Raw genomic sequence first — 16,630 nt, 5'->3', positions numbered from 1 at the left:
GGTCGACAGTGTTTAGGTGGACCCCAAAAGGTCGTCAAGCACAAGGTCGACACCTGGAAAAGGTCAACATGACAAAAAGGTTGACTCAGAAAAAGTCAACATAGGAAAAGGTCAACATGAGATTTTTCAATTTTTTGGGTGTTTACTCCATAAAGTTACTGGGAATTACTCGCTTTGCTTGTCATGCTTCAGGCAAGGTTCCTATTCCCAACTGAAGTCCATGTGGATCATAAAGTAGGAAAAAAGCAAAAAAAATTGTAAAAAAGTAATGTCGACCATTGACATATCGACCATTAGCGGCCGACCTAGCCTTCGGATACCAGAGAGCCAGCATACATCAAGGAACATGAAATACACAAGGAGGATTTTACTTTGTGCCATTGCAGTGATGCACTGTATATTATATTATATTAGGTAATGTATGTTATCAGAATACTTTACAGTGCAAGAAACATCCATAACAGATTTATTCAGGAATATACACAGCACTTTGATAGAAAGATCCAGGATTTGGCAGGTACTGCAGCAGCTGTCTCCACCTGTTCTGGATGATGCAGACGATATATTAATATTTGCAGTTGTTTGTAGAAATGATTCCACTCACCAATATCACAGTTGCCGCTCTGCTTACTGATCAGGCTAACTGGCACTGTCCAGCTAAAGGTGTGGTCTACATCTGTGTGGCAGGACTTCTTGCCTTTAAGGGTTTTCCATGTGATATCTTTGTTGCTTTTTTTTACCAAGGCTACAATATAGTCTGTGCCGAAATCTAGGCCACAAGAAGAAAAATTATTTTCTATTTCTAGACACATCAAACAATTGCAAATCCATATTAACCAGTTTTGTAGTCTTAAACTGGATACACACTAGAAAGATCACTTGAATGAACAATATATTTGTTGAACATCGTCGAATGTGTACACCTTATACACAACCAATGCAGATATATCTTGCAGATGTGTGTATGGCTGAACTGTCGACTGTCCCATATGCCGACGGCAAGAACCGTCAACAATGATATACACGCCCAGTTGTGATGTCTGGCCTGACATATTGGCCCTCATTCCGAGTTGTTCGCTCGCAAGCTGCTTTTAGCAGCATTGCACACGCTAAGCCGCCTACTGGGAGTGAATCTTAGCTTAGCAAAATTGCGAACGAAAGATTCTCAAAATTGCGAATAGAAAATTCTTAGCAGTTTCTGAGTAGCTCGATACTTACTCTGCCACTGCGATCAGTTCAGTCAGTTTCGTTCCTGGTTTGACATCACAAACACACCCAGCGTTCGCCCAGACACCCCCCCCCCCCCGTTTCTCCAGCCACTCCCGCGTTTGTCCCAGAAACGGCAGCGTTTTTTCACACACTCCCATAAAACGGCCTGTTTCCTCCCAGAAACACCCACTTCCTGTCAATCACATTGTGATCACCAGAACGAAGAAAAACCTCGTAATGCCGTGAGTAAAATAGCAAACTTCTTAGCAAATTTACTTGGCGCAGTCGCAGTGCGAACATTGCGCATGCGCAATTAGCGGAAAAACGCTGCGATGCGAAGAAAATTACCGAGCGAACAACTCAGAATGACCACCATTGAGCGGGCAATTGGTAAGTGTGTACCTACCAAATGAGCCAATTCATTGACGGATCTAGACGTCGCTGGATCTGTCGGCAGTGTGTACCCAGCATAAGAGCTTGTGTGGCCGGAGAGACCAACCAGCCACACGTGTAATGGCGGCTGCGGCACTGAAGGGGTTAACCCCTAGTGCCCGGTGCCCTTAACAGGACAATGGGCGCTTGGCACCACTTTAAAACTGTGCACTGGTGCTAAGCGCCATCTTTAAATGTAGTGTGGGTGCTAGGCACCGGGTATTTTAAGGCAATAGGCACAGTTGTAAGATTGCACATTTACATTGCAGCAAATGCCAGCACTTAGAAGGAATGTGTAAGCTGTGTTGGTTTTAAAATGCATTTACGTTTGAGGACAAATGGCTTGGAAGCTTCTCACCTAGGAATTGAGATGCTGATGACCCTGGCACCTGGAAAGGGGTGTATGGACAAGCCATTTCTTTGAGATTGAGATGTGTCTCTGTGTAACTTTATAGACACATGCAGGTGAAAGGATTTGTTGCTGTCTTCTCTGAATATTGTGTGAACTGGGTTTGCATGGAGATGTTAGAGGAGACAGGAACATGTTAATCAGATTGTGTTTCACAAATGCAAACTAGTGGGTTTCATTCAACAACAGTTTGATGTAAGATTTCTTAGGCTGCATTATGTGTGATGCAGATTATGTTTAATTTACAGTATAAGAACGTTGTCTATGTGTGAGAGGGTGAATGCAATTGAAATGCAAGTTACATTTACATTTGTGAAAGAGACAGGAAGATGATAATCAGATTGTGTTTGGGATAGCACACTGGTTTGGTTATATATGAAGAGGAGCAGGAATGTGCTTTATCTAATTCTTAACTTTTGAAATGTAAACTTGTATTTCTTTATATTTTCTGCGATAACCTGATTGGTTGGAGAAGACAGGGAAGGCTAACCCCCCTGTGATACTGTGTGGAAAATTGACATAAAAAGGAGACCTGCGTGCCTCCAGATTTGTAGTTATACCATCTTATTCTGCTGAAAACATCTGATTGTATGCTGTTGCCCCTAGCAATAGGGAGGAGCCTTTTTAAAGGTTATTGAGCAATAAACATCATTGCCTCAAGAAGACTGCTTCATCTTGTGACCAACAGGGTTAGGCCAAACCTAGCTCCGTTCTCCGGCTGTCCAAGGAAGCACCTAACGTCTCCAAGTTCCGCCCTCCGCCAGCTACCGGTAGAGGCCTAGCAAGTGGCTAGTGGGGATTCGTCAACACCACACAGGTGTGGTAAGGCAGTGCGTCGGCACATACAGAGCAGAACCGTGGTTCCAAACGCCACGGCAGGTTAGGAGTTTGGTGGTGGCAGCAAAAACCCGCCCACAACGCAGTGGGTGGAGTCAGTAACCGGCGGTTACTGACGGTAAGCGGGAATCCCCTATGTGGTCAGGCCTCGTGTGACTTGACCTTCCAGTCTGTGTGCAGTCAACGGGACGCGAAAGCGGCAAGTGCTTTCGTACGGTACCGTCCTGTCACAGAAATTGGTGGCATAGTGGTGGGATAATCCCAGGCGGCTTTTCATCACCCGATTGGAGAAGCCGAGTTACTCAGGAGAGGAGTAACTGCAGCGCAGGAGAACGCACAAGATGGCGGAATTCAGCGGAATGTCCAAGGAGGATCTGGAGATCGTATGCCAGGGGAAGGGTGTGGATATCCCTTCCAACGCGTCCAGAAGCGTCATGAAGGCGGCGCTCAGGAGCGTGGAGGAGTCTCATCGGGCGGAGGTGGAAAGCACTGACGGGGACATTGATGGACATTTGCAAGTTTTTGAAAGGACTTGTAAACTACACGATCTACCCAAGTCTGAGTGGGTGAGACACCTTGTGCCCACTCTGCATGGAGAGGCCTTGGAGGCCTATCGAGGAGTGGCGATGGAGGACTGTGGGAACTACGACGAAGTCGCGAAGGCCCTCCTCCAGCGATTCTTCATCACTCCAGAGTCTTACAGGAAGAAGTTCAGAGACTTGCCCAAGAATCCTAGCAGCACCCATGAAGCAGTTCGCCACCCAGCTGCGGCAGTACGTGGTGAAGTGGGTGAAGGATTCGGAAGCCACTACATGGGACGCACTGATCGACCTGATCTGCAGGGAGCAGTTCTACCGCCGGTGCGCCCAAGAAGTGAAGGAGTGGGTGCTAGATCGGGAGCCACCCAGCTTAAAGATGGCTGCCCAATTAGCAGACAAGTATGTGGCAATTCGGCCACGGGGGCAGAAGCGCCCCGCCAGCAGCCAGCTCCAACAGACTGTACCACCAAGGGGACCACCCTCTTCAGCTCATCACCCCCAAAGACAAGCATCTTCCAACCCGGGTGCTCTTGGCCAGCAACCGCACCGCAGCGTCCCTGCAACTGATCAGAGATCATCGGTGCCACGACTGGAGAAGAAGTGCTACGGCTGTGGGAAAATCGGACATCTGAGGATGAACTGTCCTGCATCCCAAGCACCCCAGACTCGTGCCCAAAATCCGAGTGCTGGAGCCCGGCTTGCTTGTTTGACGAGAGGAGATGAGATTACAGAGACTGTTCCCCCTCCAGTCAGTCCGATGGAGTGTGGCGAGAGACAGGTGCACTCTGCGGAGAGAGTCACCTGCATGGCCAAACAGCCCCTACACAACATGTGGAGGCACCTGCAGCCAGTCCACGTGGGACCCCTGCAGGGAGAGGGCCTAAGAGACTCTGGGGCCTCAATCACTGTGGTGAGCCCCCACCTTATAGATGCTGCTGCAGTATTGCAGGGTCGCACTGCCACGGTCACCCTGGCAGAAGGAACAGAAAAAGCGGTTCCCATGGCAAGAGTCTACCTGGACTGGGGAGCTGGACCAGAGTTGCGAGAAGTTGCCGTCATGGATGGTCTCCCAACTGATGTGGTCCTAGGAAATGACCTGGGTGGTGGGATCGTCACTACGTTTGTTGGCGCCATTCCCCGGAGTCAAGTTCCATACCCACCGTTGACATCAGCTACTCCAGCACAGCCCAGCCCAGAGGAAAAGACTACAGCTGCTAGACAACTGCCAGCACAGCCAACCACAGCATCAACCAGCCCAGAGGAAAAGATCACAGCGGCTAGATCAGCACATCGACCCCGCATGCCTTTTGCCTCTGGTATGCCCACGTCCACTAGCAACGCAGAGGATGTCGGTTCCAGCTCGTTTGATCCTGTGGGGGTGCCCAATGATGCTCCTGACCCAAGTGGTTTGCCAACTCCGGCGGTGAGTATGAGAAACCACACTGACTTTTCCATGACTGACCCCTACCAGACTGACCCTAGTAGTCCCCACCTAGATCCCCCTGTAGAGTGTCCCAATTTAGGAGAGATTGAGGGCCACAGGCAGGAGTTTAGGGAGGCTCAACTCTCTGACCCATCCCCGAAAGGCATGAGGCGCCACTCTGGCAGCGGCCTTGACAGGGTTGGGGCGGGGAGGTTGACCTGGCGGGAAGGGTTAAGGTACAGGGTAGCCAGGAAAGTGGGAGGGGATAGACCAGATAGGGAATGTGTCCAACTGGTCCCCTCAGGGAACGTTCCTGCGCAACCGGTGTCGGTTGCCAGCGAAACCCCTTTGGACAGTAACCCGGAGACAGACCGTACCCTGAAGTGCCTGACACAGAGCTTACCCTGGTCTGGAATGTCGGATGACGCCCAGACCAACTGTAAGGCTGGTGCCATGCGTTGGCAGCCGGGGCACTCCAGCGGTTGTGTTGTCTCTGGGCCTCTGCCCATAGGAGAACCCTTGCAGCAAGTTGCTGTGGACATAGCAGGTCCCCTGCCTGTGCGCAGTAGATCGGGGAAGACACGCAGCCTCCCTGTAGTGGATGCCACACAGGATCCAGAGGCTGGTGGTCTGGCCGCCATCACTGTGGCACAGGTAGCGGACGAGGAGGGAAGAGTAGGCCTAGGTGACAGGGTAGGTTTCCCGAGTCATAGGTCGACGGAGGAGGATTGGAGGGAAGGTCTGACAGTTCGGGCAGACAGTTGCCAGATAGGTATGACGGAGGTGCAGTGCCTGGGGCACCATGTGGGAGGAGACAGGGGTAGGCCCAACCCAGAGGGGGTGGAGGCAACCAGAGGCTGTCCCCGACCCACATCACCCAGACCGGTACTGACCTTAGAACCTGTAAGGCCCTACGGACATGTTGTCATTGACTTTAGTCCTGTAGTGAACCCCTTGACAGAGATGGCTAGGAAGGGCATTCCCAAGTCAGTGGACTTTGCACCCGCTTGCGAGTTGGCATTCCAGTCATTGAAGGAGGCTCGGGTACCCGCTCCAGTGCTGATGGCGCACATTCTTGACCAGGACTGTGCGTTACGAACTACTGCGCCACTGCACGGACTGGGAGCAGTACCGAGCCAGAAAGAGCCATACGGGCAGGAGCACCCTGTGGCCTGTTTGAGCAGAAAACTGCTATGGTGGGAGGTGGGGTATGCCACAATTGGGACACCTTGGGTGGCACTTGTTTGTAACCAGCCCCCCGCCGTGGTGACTTACCACCCACCTGTTAGGTGGCTGCAACCTACCTTGGGGAAATTTGACAGACTTTTGTGGTGGAGCCTTGAACTTGGACTTCAGGTGGACTATTTGAACATTGTGCACCCACGAAGAGAGGCCCACTACACTATGGATGAACTGTCTAGGCCAGAGCCTACACATCCCAGGTAGCGTCCCCTTCACCCCAACGGACTGCGGGACCAGGACCCAAATCGTTGGGACATGGGTCCCTGGTTGACCCGCTTGAATGGGGGGGGAGGAGTGTGGCCGGAGAGACCAACCAGCCACACGTGTAATGGCGGCTGCGGCACTGAAGGGGTTAACCCCTAGTGCCCGGTGCCCTTAACAGGACAATGGGCGCTTGGCACCACTTTAAAACTGTGCACTGGTGCTAAGCGCCATCTTTAAATGTAGTGTGGGTGCTAGGCACCGGGTATTTTAAGGCAATAGGCACAGTTGTAAGATTGCACATTTACATTGCAGCAAATGCCAGCACTTAGAAGGAATGTGTAAGCTGTGTTGGTTTTAAAATGCATTTACGTTTGAGGACAAATGGCTTGGAAGCTTCTCACCTAGGAATTGAGATGCTGATGACCCTGGCACCTGGAAAGGGGTGTATGGACAAGCCATTTCTTTGAGATTGAGATGTGTCTCTGTGTAACTTTATAGACACATGCAGGTGAAAGGATTTGTTGCTGTCTTCTCTGAATATTGTGTGAACTGGGTTTGCATGGAGATGTTAGAGGAGACAGGAACATGTTAATCAGATTGTGTTTCACAAATGCAAACTAGTGGGTTTCATTCAACAACAGTTTGATGTAAGATTTCTTAGGCTGCATTATGTGTGATGCAGATTATGTTTAATTTACAGTATAAGAACGTTGTCTATGTGTGAGAGGGTGAATGCAATTGAAATGCAAGTTACATTTACATTTGTGAAAGAGACAGGAAGATGATAATCAGATTGTGTTTGGGATAGCACACTGGTTTGGTTATATATGAAGAGGAGCAGGAATGTGCTTTATCTAATTCTTAACTTTTGAAATGTAAACTTGTATTTCTTTATATTTTCTGCGATAACCTGATTGGTTGGAGAAGACAGGGAAGGCTAACCCCCCTGTGATACTGTGTGGAAAATTGACATAAAAAGGAGACCTGCGTGCCTCCAGATTTGTAGTTATACCATCTTATTCTGCTGAAAACATCTGATTGTATGCTGTTGCCCCTAGCAATAGGGAGGAGCCTTTTTAAAGGTTATTGAGCAATAAACATCATTGCCTCAAGAAGACTGCTTCATCTTGTGACCAACAGGGTTAGGCCAAACCTAGCTCCGTTCTCCGGCTGTCCAAGGAAGCACCTAACGTCTCCAAGTTCCGCCCTCCGCCAGCTACCGGTAGAGGCCTAGCAAGTGGCTAGTGGGGATTCGTCAACACCACACAGGTGTGGTAAGGCAGTGCGTCGGCACATACAGAGCAGAACCGTGGTTCCAAACGCCACGGCAGGTTAGGAGTTTGGTGATGGCAGCAAAATCCCGCCCACAACGCAGTGGGTGGAGTCAGTAACAGGCGGTTACTGACGGTAAGCGGGAATCCCCTATGTGGTCAGGCCTCGTGTGACTTGACCTTCCAGTCTGTGCGCAGTCAACGGGACGCGAAAGCGGCAAGTGCTTTCGTACGGTACCGTCCTGTCACAGCTTGGAAAAGGGAATAGTTAACCTTTAAAGCAGATGTCCTTCTGTCATTAACCACCTAACTGACAATTTTTGTAATTTTTTGTAAAAATAAAGTTTAAAATTTATTTTTAATAATATATTAAAATATTTTTAATACAAAATATATGTGTATATATATATATATATATATATATATATATATATACCCCCTGTGTCCATAGGCCGCCATTATAAAATAACTCCCCCCTTCCATTGGCAATAGACCCACGGTGGCCTTAAATCCAAATAGTACCCCTCCACACCCCCTTAGTAGTAAAAAAAAATCCATATTTATAAACCACCCCCCCCTGTAAAAACAGCCCAATTTTTGCACTCCTCCTCCTAACCTGTGACCAGTGTTTTTTTATTATTATTATTATTATTATTTACCCCCCTCCTCCCTCCAGTGTCATATTTCTTAATATTACACCTCCCCCACCTCCACTGGTGATAGATCCCCCCTATGGGTTACTCACCCACCACATCGGCATATACTCCCCCTCCTCCACATGCAGAGCGCGGAGCATATGTCAGTCCCCCCTGCTGCAGCTGATGTCTGCACTTGCAGAGATCAGCTAAATAGTGCTTGGATGGGAATTAAGTTCCCCTCCTCCCACTTTGATCCTCGGCGTATTCCCCCCGGAATGCCGATCGTGTGTTATTCTGGGTGCTATTTCAGGAGTGATGTCGGCAGTCACAGACCGTAATGTCACTCCAGGGGGCTGCAGCAGCAGGAGGAAGTCCATTTTGCACTTGTGCAGAATAGGTTTTCTTCATTAAAGACGGGGGACACAGCGTGGCAACCCAATGTATGTGATGCGACCTGGACAGGTAACGTTCTTCTGGATCTGGACTCAAATGCTAGTATGCTACACTATGATAATGATTTGTGTCCTAATAGTAATGGTATTTCCTTAGTTTTGTAAGCATGGCAATACTTGGATTACCCTCAGGCCCGGCGACAGGGGGGAAGGGTACAAAGGGGACAACAATAATGAGCCACAAGGGTCAGAGGGGCCCCAAGAGTCATGGAACCAAATATGGGACAGCAGCACCAATTAATGCATTTTATAATGCCCGCTCTGCTTGCCAACTAACTAAAAAACTAATTAATTGTCCGGCCGAACCAACCCCCCATGCCTCCACCCCCCCTCGATTGCTTGTCACTTGGTCCGCTCCGGTCCCGTTGCAGCGTTATGACGCTGATGCATGCACCAGCTCTTACTGGTTTCTTGCCGCCGCTGCCGAGGAACAGTCCTGCTACCAGCAGCCAGCAGGTGTACACCGCCTTACGTGCAGCAGCAGCCCACAGCCCCACCGCTACCTACGGACATGATAGACATGTCTCCCCTCTGGCTGTGATGAGTTCCTTCAGGGCCCTGCACCCTCACCACAGTCCAATGATTTTTTAAAAAAAAATGTAAATCACTTGAACGATATGTGATAGGACGAAACGTGTTGGCTGTAGCTAAGACAACGTGGACGTTGTGACGTTGTGAGCGTCCACCCCACAATTAGTAGTACACTGTAGTGGGTGGTGCAGTGCAACTGTGTGGAGGGGGTTGGGCCGGGCCCTGGAGGCGGCACAGGCCCCGTAGCTGCAGCACCCCCAGCTCCTACTGTAGCTATGCTATTTCTTTATATGTTTTACTTTTAATATATGTATGTACAGATGGTAGAATCCATGGTGTGAATTGCCTTCTCTTTGAATTATAGTACATTTTCTATTAATTCACACAGCATGTGTACCTTTTATGGGTGATACATGTGTTCTACATGGGCTGAAGTCATCTGCAAAAACAGGATAGAATGATAAGTTAGCAAAGAAAACACAAAACAAAACAAAAAAACAACAACAATAAGTAACTCTGTGGGTGGAATGTAATAGGGTGTGAGAATCAGAAAGTGAGAGATTTTGGGAGAGTTCTCCTGTTTTGTATTAAAGTGGCAATCATTTACATGGCAAAATCAACCTTTCCATGTAAATGACTGCCACTTTAAATAAAACAGCAGAACTTTCCCAAAATCCCTCACTTTCTGATTCTCACATCCTATTACATTTCCCCATGTATCTGGAACAAATCATGTTACAAAGCAAAGGGTGTAAATACATGTACTATTTTTACATGCAGGGTAAATACGGTCTGCTTTTGCATGTACCCACAAAACCGTGACAGCTTTTTTTTTGTTTTGTTACACTGCAAGTTAGATTACAGTTTGGAAGCTCCCCTCTCATAAACAGTATAGCTAAATCTCTCATGTTACATCTGCTCCACCTGCACTGTAACATGGAGGGTAATTCAGATCTGATCGCTAGGGTGCATTTTTTGCAGCCCTGCGATCAGATTGTCGCCGCCTACAGGGGGAGGTTATTTGCTCTGTGCAGGTGTGCGTTCACATTTGTTGCAGAGCTGCACAAGCATCAGTTTGTGCAGTCTCTGCTCAGCCCAGGAATTACTGTGCCGCTGTGATCCTGGTGAACGGGGCTGGAGCTGACGTCAGACACCCTCCCTGAAAACGTCTGGTCCCTCCTGCGTTTTTTCCGGACACTCTTGTAAAATGGTCAGTTGCCACCCACAAACGGCATCTTGCTGTCAGTCACCTTGTGATCGCCTGTGCAATTGCTTTTTTCACACCATCCCACAGCGCATTGCGGTGCATAAGTGTGACACTCTGACATGGATATCCTATTAACTTGGATTGATGGGGATATATGTGGCTATATAGGTACCATCACCCATATACTGGAGACAACCTGGGTGAGACATCTAAATTTTCCCTAAAAGGAACCCTCACTTCTCACTAGCCGGCACAGTGCAGCTGAAAGGGTTAACAGCTTCTCCGTGCCTAGGTTGCTAGGCAACGCCAGCAACCAAAGGACAGCAACTTGTGGAGCACTAGGACCCAGGTGCAGACCTGCAGAGTAGGAGGAATCAAAGCTGCTGATTGGGTGGTGCAGAGCGGGAAGAATAGGAGGCGGGGTAACCTTCTGAGGAGTCTCCTGAGGTGACAGAGAGAGAGACACTGTGAGGAGTGGTGCTCTGAGGTAACAACGCGGAGAGTGATGCTGCGCTGAGGTGATTCTGAGGAGACACGCTGTGTTGAGTGGAGCCGCCGCTGAGGAGACAGCTGTGAGAGCCGTCAGCCGCTGCAGTGACACCAGCCTGCCCAGTACTGAGAGAAGCTGTCGGGAAAGGTCTCAGGTGATAGTAGGTACCTACCTCTGACGCACAGACACTCCAGCTAATGCCCTCAGTTTGAAACCCAGAGTCACCCAGCACCGCATACACAGCTGAATAGAGGTCAGATGAGAGAGAGAGAGAGAGAGAGACAGAGAGAGAGAGAGAGACTCTTCCTTTTACTCTGCAGATACAGTTAATCAGCATCCCAGGATTTTACTAAAATCTGCATTCAACTTTGCTTAGAGTCCCTTTTGTTTTGCCTGAAACTGTACTTCTTCTTGGCACCCTAACTGAGCCTTGCTGCCTGCATGTTATTAGGGGTTCACTACGATATGCCGGCGGTCGGGCTCCCGGCGACCAGCATACCGGCGCCGGCAACCCGACCGCCGGCTTACCAACAGTGTGGCGAGCGCAAATGAGCCCCTTGCGGGCTCGCTGCGCTCGCCACGCTACGGGCACGGTGGCGCGCTACACGCGCCACACTATTTTATTCTCCCTCCAGGGGGGTCGTGGATCCCTACGAGGGAGAATAAGTGTCGGTATGCCGGCTGTCGGGATCCCGGCGCCGGTATACTGTGCGCCGGGATCCCGTCAGTCGGCATACTGAAGACCACCCGTTATTAGACTTCTGTAAATCCGTCAGCTTATGCATGCTCCCATATTGAACAAGCTGTGTACGGAAATTTGCAAGCCATTCTTCACTTGCACTGAATTGCTTGCCTTCTTTTCTGTATATCTGCTGCCTGCTACTTTGTATTTAGAAACTGTGCTAAATTCTCCTACCCCGCACTAAGGAACTGTGCTATCTAGATATATTCTGCTATTGACTGGCTTTACCTACCACCTTTAAAACTGCTATTTGAAGGGTGTGCACACCAGAAAGAGACTTAAGGGACTCCTTTACTACTTTGCGTTACCTATGAACTGAATACATGCTTTTAGATAGAAACAGGTTAGAGTGACACCTGAGGTTATACTTCCACCGGGTATTAGAGAGTTACAAATGACCAGTAAGATAACGCCTACGTGATTGGTTTACAGAATTGATTGATAGTATACTGTGAAATTGTTTTACTGATCGCAACCTTTTCATATATTTGTATGTGCATAATATTTTCATTATTTGTGGAAGTGTATTTGCATTTAATTTATTAATTCCATAGCGGTAACCAGCTGTTCCAGAATAATAAACTATGTCCCTCATTCCGAGTTGATCGCTAACTGTCGTTCGTCGCTGTGTAGTGATCAGTTAAAAAAACAGCAAAACTGCACATGCGTATGCACCGCAATGCACACGCGCGGCGTACGGGTGCAAAGAGCATTGTGGTTTTGCACAGGTTCTCGCAACGCTTTCAGTCGCAAAGCCGATTGCAGGGAGATTGACAGGAAGTGGGAAATTCTGGGTGTGAACTGACCGTTTTCTGGGAGTGTTTGGAAAAACATAGGCGTGGTCATATACCCTCGGCTAGGAGGGTATATGACGTCATTACCGTGTCATTCATCGCAGCAATCATCGCACAGAATAAGTAACTACGGGGCTGGTCTTGTTCTGCACAAAATGTGTTTGCAGCCGCTCTGCTGCACAGGCGTTCGACATCCTGCAAAGCGAAAATACACTCCCTAGTGGGCGGCGACTATGCATTTTCATGGCTGATAAAAGTAGCAGGCGAGCGATCAACTCGGAATGAGGGCCTATGGGGGTAATTTCTAGTTGATCGCTCGCTAGCAGTTTTTAGCAGATGTGCAAACACTATGCCGCCGCCCTCTGGGAGTGTATTTTAGCTTAGCAGAAGTGTGAACGGTTGTATTGCAGAGCGGCGACAAAAATTTTTTGTGTAGTTTCAGAGTAGCTCAAAACCTACTCAGTGCTTACGATCACTTCAGACTATTCAGTTCCGGATTTGACATCACAAACCTGCCCAGCGTTCACCCAGCCACGCCTGCATTTTTCCTGGCACGCTTGCGTTTTTCCGCACACTACCTGAAAATGGTCAGTTGCCACCCAGAAACACCCACTTCATGTCAATCACTCTGCGGCAAGCAGTGCGACTGAAATGCATTGCTAGACCCTGTGCAAAACGACATCGTTCGTTGTGCCCGTACGTCGCGCGTGCACATTGCGACGCATACGCATGCGCAGAACTTCCATTTTTATTCTGATCGCTGCGCTGTGAGTAAATGCAGCTAGCGATCAACTCGGAATGATCGCCTATATGTCACTGTCCTAACGTGTAGTGACTATTACATTGGGTCCACTGCAGGTGGGGCAGATATAACATTTGCAGAGAGATTTAGATTTTTGTGGGTTATTTTGTTTCTGTGCAGGGTAAATACTGGCTGCTTTATCTTTACACTGCAATTTAGATTTCAGTTTGAACTCACCACACCCAAATCTATCTCTCTCTGTACATGTTATATCTGCCCACCCCCCCCCACCCCTGCAGTGCACATGGTTTTGCCAAACTGCTAACAAATTTGCTGCTGCGATCAGGTCTGACTTAGGCCCCTAGCTTCCTGCAGCACTCACTTTCTGCGACATATAGCGCTTTCATGTGTGACTTCTAAAATGACTTCCCATGCAAAAGCCGTAAATTCCCACAAAAATCACACACACCACAATCGAACACACACACCACTGAAAAACCTCATGCAAGCCAAAACATTTGTTAATACATTTGTGATTTTTGTTCCAGCGATAAGGGGTGATTATGGGCAATTTGTAAACTCTGCTAAAATCTTAGTAAATTTCCCCTGAAGTGTTTCATTTTTTTGAGTGGAATATCACTGTCTGTTACACAGAGTTGTCACAAATACTGTTCTCCTCAATAATGACGTAGAGCTGGTGCTATTTACCCTGGCACAGGTCGGAGGGAAGGGCCCAGGGTCAATGATCGCCCCCAATGCTCTGAACCTGCATAGCAGCCAGTGCTGAAAGTAGGGTGATACGGGGTGGTACCATCAGCCCTCCACTGGTGCATAATTTATAAGTGGCATTTTTGTGTGTGGGACATAAAATGGTGTCAGTGGCATAACAGTGTGTGGCATAATATGTAATAGGCATTACAGTGTGTGGTATAATATGTAAGACAATTACGTTGTGTGGCATAATGTGTAATGGGCATTACGGTGTGTGGCATAGGAGTATATTCAATTAAAGTCGGATCCATTCCGACATGCATTTGTCGGAATGGATCCAACAAGGGCTATTCAATGAATGAACAAATCCGACAGGATTTGGGCATTCCTGACCATCTCATTCCGACTTTAAAAAAAGTCGTATTGAGATGAGGGAGCCGAGAGGAGGAGACGGGGAGAGCAGCAGGGAGACGGGGGAGAGTCGCGGGGAGATGGGGGAGAGCAGCGGCTACAGCAGCGTAGCGCCATAGCATGGGGGGTGTGACACCGCCGCCAGACTTCACGGCAGCGTCCACCCAGCTCCAGCAAGCGGGACCTCGCTTGCTGGAGCCGGGTGGACGCTGCGGTGAGCAGCGGCAGTGCCCCATCCTCCTGCTGCGCTGTGTTGTAGACGCTGCTCTCCCCCGTCTCCCCGCTGCTCTCCTCCGTCTCCCCGTGGCTCTCCCTGTCTCCCCGCGGCTCTCCCCGTCTCCTCCTCTCAGGTCCTTCATCTCAATCCAACTTTTTTAAAGTCGGATTGAGATGGTCGGAAAGGGGGCCAAAACCTGTCGGATTTGGCCCCGTTTCCGACAGAAGCACGTGGATCGGCGGCTATTCCGCCGATCCACGTGCTTTCTGACAAGTTGGAATACCTGGCTTGTCAGATAATTTTGGAGTGTATTGAATAGGTCGGAACCCTTTCCGACCTAAAAAGTCGAAAACTGCCGTCTTTCCAACAGACGGCAGCTTTTGACTGCAATTGAATATACCCCATAATGTGTAATGGGCATTACAGTGTGTGGCATAATATGGCCATGCCCCTATTGTAACTCACCTAGTTTTGTGTGACCACACCCCCTCATGACACAGGACCACACCCATTTTAACTATCAGTACCACTAAGAAATGTTATTTTACTTGGACCACTGATAGCAGCACACCCCAGCAGCACAGACGAACAGCAGTCCCCTCTCACTGCCCAATGCACTGGGGCTGCATGCACTGCCAGCGGAATTAGACAGATAGGAAGGGTGTCACCTGCAGCCGCCCCTCACTCACCTGAAGTCCGACCCCTTGCACTTCCACAAATAGTAGTTTATTCAGTGCCCCCCCCAGATTTGGTCATGCCCTCCCAGTGCCCCCACCTATCAGAGCTCTCGATGGCCCTGACAGTAACTCCCAACATATTCCCACCAGAATTCAGACAAAATAATCCCAAACCCTTGCTAGGGGCGGATAAAGAGAGTAGGGGGCCTGTGTGCAGGCTCCGTGTGGGCCCCCTCTTCTTTGGCAGAGGCAGCAGCGCTGTAGACTCTGGCTTTGTGCCAGATTCTACTGCACATACGCAGGTTCCTGGGAACATGGCGCCTGCAGTCTTTAAAATGGGGACTCACAGTCCCACTCCAGACCAAGCCATGGTGTGGTACATCTTGTGTAAATAAGATATATTTTGTTCCTGGTCAATACAAGTTATTTTTTGCAACTGAGAGCATGAGAATTAAAGATGATTTGGCAATATGACAATAATTACTGGGGCTATGCGACTTCTTGAAAGTGTCCTCGCTCTTACCCTTGTTGTTGTACTCTTCTGCTACTACTGTCAATCCGCATTTCAGTGCTGTCTCCATGTGATCTGATTCCAGCTTGACTGCATCAGCTTCACCTTTCTGTAGAGAGAAGAGACTATGGTTGGAATAGTTTTTTAATGCAGAACCATGAGAATATATAGTCCTAAATAGCTCTACAGACAATGCACCATATTCAAGGAATGAAGCATTGCTTGATTGGAATATTTGGTTTGAATAAGGCACAGGTTCTTAAACTGTATATTCAGGACCCCAAACAGGTCATGTTTTCCAGATCTCCTCAAAGAGGGGTCTATTCATGAAGCAGTAAAAAGGGTGGTTGAGTGAGCCAGCGGAGTAGTTGCCCATGGCAACCAATCAGCTTTGAAATACCATTTATCAAGTGCATTATATAAAATTATATGTAATACAGGTTGAGTATCCCATATCCAAATATTCCGAAATACGGAATATTCCAAAATACGGACTTTTTTGAGTGAGATTGAGATAGTGAAACCTTTGTTTTTTGATGGCTCACTATACAAAAAACTTTGTTTAATACACAAAGTTATTAAAATATTGTATTAAATGACCTTCAGGCTCTGTGTATAATGTGTATATGAAACATAAATTAATTGTGTGAATGTAGACACACTTTGTTTAATGCACAAAGTTCTAAAAAATATTGGCTAAAATGACCTTCAGGCTGTGTGTATAAGGTATATATGTAACATAAATGTATTCTGTGCTTAGACTTAGGTCCCATCACCATGATATCTCATTATGGTATGCAATTATTCCAAAATACGGAAAAATCCCATATCCAAAATACCTCTGGTCCCAAGCATTTTGGATAAGGGAGACTCAACCTGTAGCTCATTAGTTGCTATGGGCAACTTCTCCATTGGATCACTTCTCCACTCATATCACTGCT

The 16,630-nt window shown here is 48.2% G+C and overlaps 1 protein-coding gene across 1 annotated transcript in view; it reads right to left on the bottom strand.

The window, feature by feature from the left end:
- LOC134909106 (uncharacterized) overlaps nt 1-16,630 on the bottom strand; it is a 272,045-nt gene that overhangs the window by 33,307 nt on the left and 222,108 nt on the right. Inside the window, exons 23-25 of the mRNA XM_063915544.1 lie at nt 15,702-15,798; nt 9,585-9,626; nt 605-769 (exon numbers count right to left, since the gene is read on the bottom strand). Of these exons, the coding sequence (XP_063771614.1) occupies nt 605-769; nt 9,585-9,626; nt 15,702-15,798 (304 nt within the window). The remainder of the gene's footprint in view (nt 1-604; nt 770-9,584; nt 9,627-15,701; nt 15,799-16,630) is intronic.

Source organism: Pseudophryne corroboree, chromosome 4, assembly GCF_028390025.1.
Source record: "Pseudophryne corroboree isolate aPseCor3 chromosome 4, aPseCor3.hap2, whole genome shotgun sequence".
NCBI lineage: Eukaryota > Metazoa > Chordata > Amphibia > Anura > Myobatrachidae > Pseudophryne > Pseudophryne corroboree.
The sequence above is the reverse complement of the archived record's forward strand: the minus strand, read 5'-3'. Positions and strand labels throughout refer to the sequence as shown.